Here is a 6,000-nt window from a genome sequence, read left to right on the forward strand (position 1 = left end):
GGTGGCCGCTAGTTGTGTAACAATTTTGGATTGCAATTCAATGTAATGATTCGGCATCATCGCAATGCAATACTTCAATGCTCAATTAAAAAACCCGGTGAACAGGCCGCCACACCAACTTTTATTCGCACGTGTGACGTCAATCTCACTAATGTAATGTCGTGGTCAACGTTCCACGTGACCCCTGTCCAACCGGAGATGTGGCCCATGCTTGGAAAAGGTCCGCACACTCTTGGTCTAAATCCCGCTTTGATTTTCTTTCCTGGAACCCAAACGGGTGCTCAGATAATCGTGGGGCCAAACACAGGTTTGGAAATTGGCCATGGTTCTCAGCCTGCTTGCCAATTGTCCCTCGTGAGTTGCTGGAACCCTCCACTGACACCTACCCTCACCCTCTTCCAGAAGCTGCAGGAGCTGCTCGCCTCCGGCAATGACGGCAAAGAGGAAGCGGTGGCGTTGCGCGCGAAGGTGGCGAAGATGGTGTTGCGCGAGAGCGAACTTGAGCAGCGTGTGATCAGGAGGGACTCGCAGCTTTGCGATCTCAAAAGGCAGCTGCAGGTAACTGGGGCACGGTGGTCATGACGGTTCCCCACACGTGCCGCGTGCAAGTGAATCATCGTCATCAGAATTCGTGACGTATATTCACTGCTGCATGACGGCCATCTCAAGTTGTCGCCAGTCCTCGTGGTCTCGCAAGATAACAATCCATCTAACTGCTGCACACGAACTGATCTTTTTACTTCATCTATGCCGTGGCTGTTTAGCTTGTGTTCCATTTTATTGGATAATGTCCATGCCTCTAGGTCATGCCAGGTAACATACGCTGCTTAAAGCCATTATTCCTTAGTTACGGTGGCATTTCATTATTAAGGCCAGTTTAAAAAAGCACTCCAACCTGCTTTCGTCTTTACATAATCTCATCATGGTCTGTTGGTGTCCATGTTTGAATCTGCATATTCAGGAGAACTCCTCCTATCCTCAGTGATATGGGGAACCAATATCGCAGACCCTATTATCTGTGTAGTTATAAGCACTTTTACTTCCCTTATCCACAGGGTAGAAAATTGAGGATAATAGGAGTCTTTTATCACCTAACTCCTCTTGTCCGTAAAAAAACACGAGTACTGGGAGGACGCATTCCTATGAATTATGGGTAAAATCGTGGATATGGAAATATAGGGCTGCAGATGAGTTTTTACGGGTAATAGGGCCACGGATAAGAATTCTATGTTATATTTACCATGTAAAGATGTGATTGGTAGAGGTATGATTTATGTTTTGTGTCTAAGCATGTGGTTGATCAGCTCGCACATCAGCATCTTCTATCTTTTCAGCATACTTATGATGTTGCTGAATTCTATGCAGGTCCTCATGAAGCCAAATAAGCCGGATGCTGACGGGAAGGAGTCTGAAGATGTCAAGTATGAGATCGCGAGACTGCAGTTGGAGAAGTACAAGCTGGAGAGTACTCACGAGAAGGAGTGAGTCCTGGCCAAGATTCACACCAATTATATCCTGTGTTTATACTGGTCCCTGTCATTGCAATGCGGAATTTCCACCACTGCCTCATTAGCCTCGAGTGGTGTTGAGCATGCTTGAGCAGGAAGACACCTGGTCTTGATTTGGCAGTGGTTTTAATGCCATGGGAGCTTTGATCTCCGTAAGCACGTTCGTCCTACATCAGAGTGGCCGGATGAGGCTTGCGGTGTCCCTTGGTGTGAGGTTGCTGTCTTGTTATATTTTTTTAACTCGCGTGGAGTCTGCCTTCCTGGTCTTCTTTCTCCACTCATTGCTGTGTTGAGCCATTTCCACGTCCACTCTGTACTCCAGATTCACTACTTCAAACCACTTCTGTTGGCATGCCCTTTCTCTGCCCTGGTACTTCTGTGTTCACTCGATTTCCTTGGATTCTTGCATCTCTGTGCAGAAGTGTGAGTGATAACCACCTCGCAGATTGCGTGGATTTCCTCTATCGGTTGCCTCCTGCACTCCCAAGAATGGAATTGCTCAAACATCCAATGTGCAGGGCCCTCCTGAAAAAAAATTATTGAGACTCGGCGACGCTTTGCTTAACACATACAGGGAATTGTTATTACATGATACATCACCATCTTTTTTTCGTCTAATTTATTTAAAATGTAGTTTGTGCACCTGTAACCGTTGTTACAACTCCCCCTGTTGCCGCGGTAGGGTCAAGTCTCTGAAGACCACGTTGAGCGCGAAGGAGCAGATACTGAGGAGGCTGAAGGAGGACCTGCGTGCGGCGAGGCAGCAGGCGGACTCCACCTGTACGTCCCGGCTCGAACCGTGCCACTTGTGTTTGCCGACGGCAGTCCTTAGATGCCTAATCTAGGCTGTGCAACGGTCTGTACGACACGAGTTTGAAGTTGTATTAATGAGAGAACTTTAACTTTGTGGTCAAGCTTGCAATTAATGGCACTGTTGTGACATCGGTGTAACATCGCTCCCCCCATGTGTTTTCAATGGAACATCACAGCACCCCAATAAATATATCACGCTACAAAGTGTTTGACAAACCACGGCACAGCCTGAGTGTGCCTACAATGTAAGTTTTGTTTGTTTGTGTGTGTGTATATATATATGTAGTGTAGCGGTTAGTTCACTACGCAATGAACCCGGTGACCCGAGTTCAATTCCCGCTCATGGCAAACACCAGTTACAATTTTCTCAACCGATTTTGGGCCTCCTCTAGGTCAACTCGGCCTCAAATGAGTACCTGGTGTCGCGGTTTGTAAACAATTCCACTAGGTAGACAAAGGCGACCGAGCGTGGTGCTGGCCACCCACCCCCTCGTGTGCTGTGCCGGCCTTCATCGGTGCTCGCTAACAACACTTGCCCCAAACAGTCTGTTAAGACTATATGGGAGAGGTCTTTGTGTGTGTATATAACAGTCCACTCCGCATCCATTGCAGTCTCGGAGCCGAGTCACAGTGCCTCATCTGGCGTCGTCACCTGCGGTGGTGGCAGCGGCGTCATACAAGCCACGGCGCTCATCATCCTGCAGAATGAGAACACGCGGCTGAACAATGAGCTGAAGCATCTGAAACTGAAGATGACGTCGATCAAGGAAGGGTGCGGTTTCCCCCCACGTCACCTGCACTAACCCACCTGCTAGTTTATTCAATTTAAAATGGATTCTTGTACCCAAGATGCACGCGCGTCAAATCGAGCGTGCCAGAATTACTTTCATAAATTGTATACATTGCTTCGATAAGATTGACTGGACTTTGACCGTTGGAAAGCTGTTTTTAATCCTTGTTTCAGATTAGAACCCAGTATCTCAGTGGTGCTGGCTAAGTGCTCTAATGTATTGAGTATCCTGGATACTACGTACATTGTAAAACAAATATAAAATTGTGACCCAGAATTCTCTAACAATTAATGAAATTATTATTTGCCTTTTGGTTGCTGCAATGAATGTGCTGCGGGCAAACACAGACTAGGCTTGATTTGTCATGTACTAGTCAACCCACGCACGGAATGTTTGTACAAGCCTCTTGGCCGAATTGGGTGTTTGTCTTTGGCCAGGTGTTTGCCGTATACAGCGTGCTTCATTATGATCACAGAACTCGGATGAGCAAATCAATCATGTTAGTGTTTTAAAATATGTTTAAAAGTTTGTAATTAAAGTGTCAGGTGGAGTGGGAGGGTAGGTGAGTTTGGGCGCTGTGCTAAAATCCCGGCAACCCGGTCTCAATACCCTGGTGCGGCTCACATCGGTGAATTATATCTGGACTTGTCCTGGGTGGCCCCCTTCACTGAACCCACATAAAAATGACTTGAACCTTGAACTTGAAGACGTTGATTGGCATAGTAAAGTATGATAAAAAAAACCACCCTTAACTGACATAAACTAGGGAGACCTTCTTCATCTGGCAGTGTATCGCCCCCTCCACAGAAATTGGAATGTGGAAACCTCAAGTAGCTGCAGGGGTGAACCCATTCATTATATATAACGTATAGGAATTGAAAAACATTCTTACATGCAGTTCGATGCTTGTAGTGTAAGCTTATGAATCCATTTTAGTGAGTCATCACATGCCTGCCATAATGTTCTCCGGATTATAAGATGCTCTGGAAAGTAAGACACACCCCAAACTTATGCTCGGTGTCAATACAGTTGTACAAATCTTGTCACACACACTTACCGGATGATAAGATAACCCCAACTTTAGTTTAAAGGACAGGGGGAAAGAGTGCGTTGCAATCGAGGGTATATGGGAGCAACGTATAGTAACGGCATTTCCGCAAACGAGAAACTTGCGCTGAAACTCGATTCCCGCACGGCAGGACGATGCTGGTGCGACTCAAGGATTCCGCGACCAAGTACAAGCGGGAGAGCGAGGCGCTCAGGCAGAATGTGAAGTTGCTGCAGTCTCAGCTGGACCTCCAGAAGGTGGAGAGCATCGCGGCAGCTCCACCGTCGCCGCAACTGCCACCGGCACCAAAAACGGCCTCCGACGCGCCAGTCGGCAGCCTCTGCACACCGACCAAGCGAGCGAAGGCCTGCATTGAGAACAAGGCCCCACTTTCCCCACGCAAGAACCTCATGATGCCGCAACCGAAGAAGCACTACTTCGAGCCGGGAGCGCCGATCGCCCTGCCGAGCAACGTCCAGTTCTTCGACAACTCCAGGCTCGGTGTGTGACCTGCGCTGGGGGTCATGGCGTAGCTGCCAGCTTAATTTCTGCGGTAGCAGCATGGGGTTATGCTCTGCGTTTATTGTAGAATTAATATTTACAAGACAGTTAGCGGTTTAATCATTAATAGTCATATTTAATTGAGGGAGCCTATGAGCATATTGGCCGGAAAGTACTCAGTCTCGGAAGGAAAGCAAAATGATTCTGGATAGTGACTTAATGGGTGAACACCGTGCACAAATGTTTTTTTTTCGTGTGGCTGCGAGGCTGGGCAGCAGAGGGCAGTGCAGCTCTTGTTCTTTCGTATCGGGTCCCATCATTCTTCCAGCAGCACTTGGACGCCGTTGACTCTTGATCTTAATAACGTGACCTTAACGTCGCCTCTCTCTTCCCCTGTAGAATTGAGTCTGCACAAACGTGCGCCACGCTCCACCGCTGACAGGGATGATGAAGACTTCTGGAAGGAGCCGTCGCATGCCGACCAGTGCAAGCAGCAGTAACGGAGTCACTACTGATTGGAGTCTTAAAAGCATCGTCCTACGTATTTTATTGCTTTACAAGCGCGCTTTCTAAATACGGCATAGAAAAACGAAACTAAAGGCAGCAGAAGAAATGTCACCCCTTTGGAGCAATTATTAGTCACAAGGCTCTCTATAAATGTATACAACAATACTCTTGTGTACAATAATCACAGCACGGCAATGTAATATAAAACTATAAATGTATAGTGTTTGGTATGTTTATGCGTTGGAGGAACGGAAATCATAATGTAAATAAATTGTGTGATTGCCTTACTTTTTTAATGCACATTTAGAAGTGTATATCAACATTTGACCGACATTGAGTTAGATTGGCATTTACGTTGCATAACTTGCAGTGCGCCACAAAAACATGGCTCTTTCATATCATTCTATTTGTCGTTATTGCCCCAACTACAATTATTTACAGTTTGTAAGAATCTAAATTTACGGTTTTAGTGAAGCCAATAAGTTTTGGTTACAGAATGAATGAAGAAAGCCTTTTCCTTTGTTTTTTAATCGTTGCTGTTTCTATCCATGCACATTTTAAATCTTTAAATATCTGATTTCTGCGTAGTTGCACAATACCTTGGCTGTTTACAGAGTTCCTCTGCCTGACGCTTGTCTGTCAATCCCGTTGTAAGTGTGGAACTGTGGAATTGCTCACGGGGTTGGTGAGAGCCGTCATGTCTGTTTTAGGTTATTGTAAACATTCAGCTGTACAAGACTTCTGCCGAACGATATTGGGTTCTGCGGTGAGCTTTGCTTTATACAGTTTTTCCCAAATATAAATGGTTTTTTTTGTTTTAATAAAGTTCGTT

General features: G+C 46.2%; 1 protein-coding gene across 1 annotated transcript in view; it reads left to right on the forward strand.

Moving 5' to 3' along the window:
• The window catches only part of CENPE (centromere protein E), a 38,084-nt gene extending 32,084 nt beyond the window's left edge, over window positions 1-6,000 (forward strand). Inside the window, exons 38-43 of the mRNA XM_078610349.1 lie at window positions 403-558; window positions 1,366-1,481; window positions 2,191-2,288; window positions 2,934-3,093; window positions 4,312-4,661; window positions 5,061-6,000. Coding sequence (XP_078466475.1) covers window positions 403-558; window positions 1,366-1,481; window positions 2,191-2,288; window positions 2,934-3,093; window positions 4,312-4,661; window positions 5,061-5,161 — 981 coding nt within the window. The 3' untranslated portion in view covers window positions 5,162-6,000. The remainder of the gene's footprint in view (window positions 1-402; window positions 559-1,365; window positions 1,482-2,190; window positions 2,289-2,933; window positions 3,094-4,311; window positions 4,662-5,060) is intronic.

The sequence above is a fragment of the Lampetra planeri genome, chromosome 33 (assembly GCF_965212315.1).
Source record: "Lampetra planeri chromosome 33, kcLamPlan1.2.h2, whole genome shotgun sequence".
Taxonomy (NCBI): Eukaryota; Metazoa; Chordata; class Hyperoartia; order Petromyzontiformes; family Petromyzontidae; genus Lampetra; species Lampetra planeri.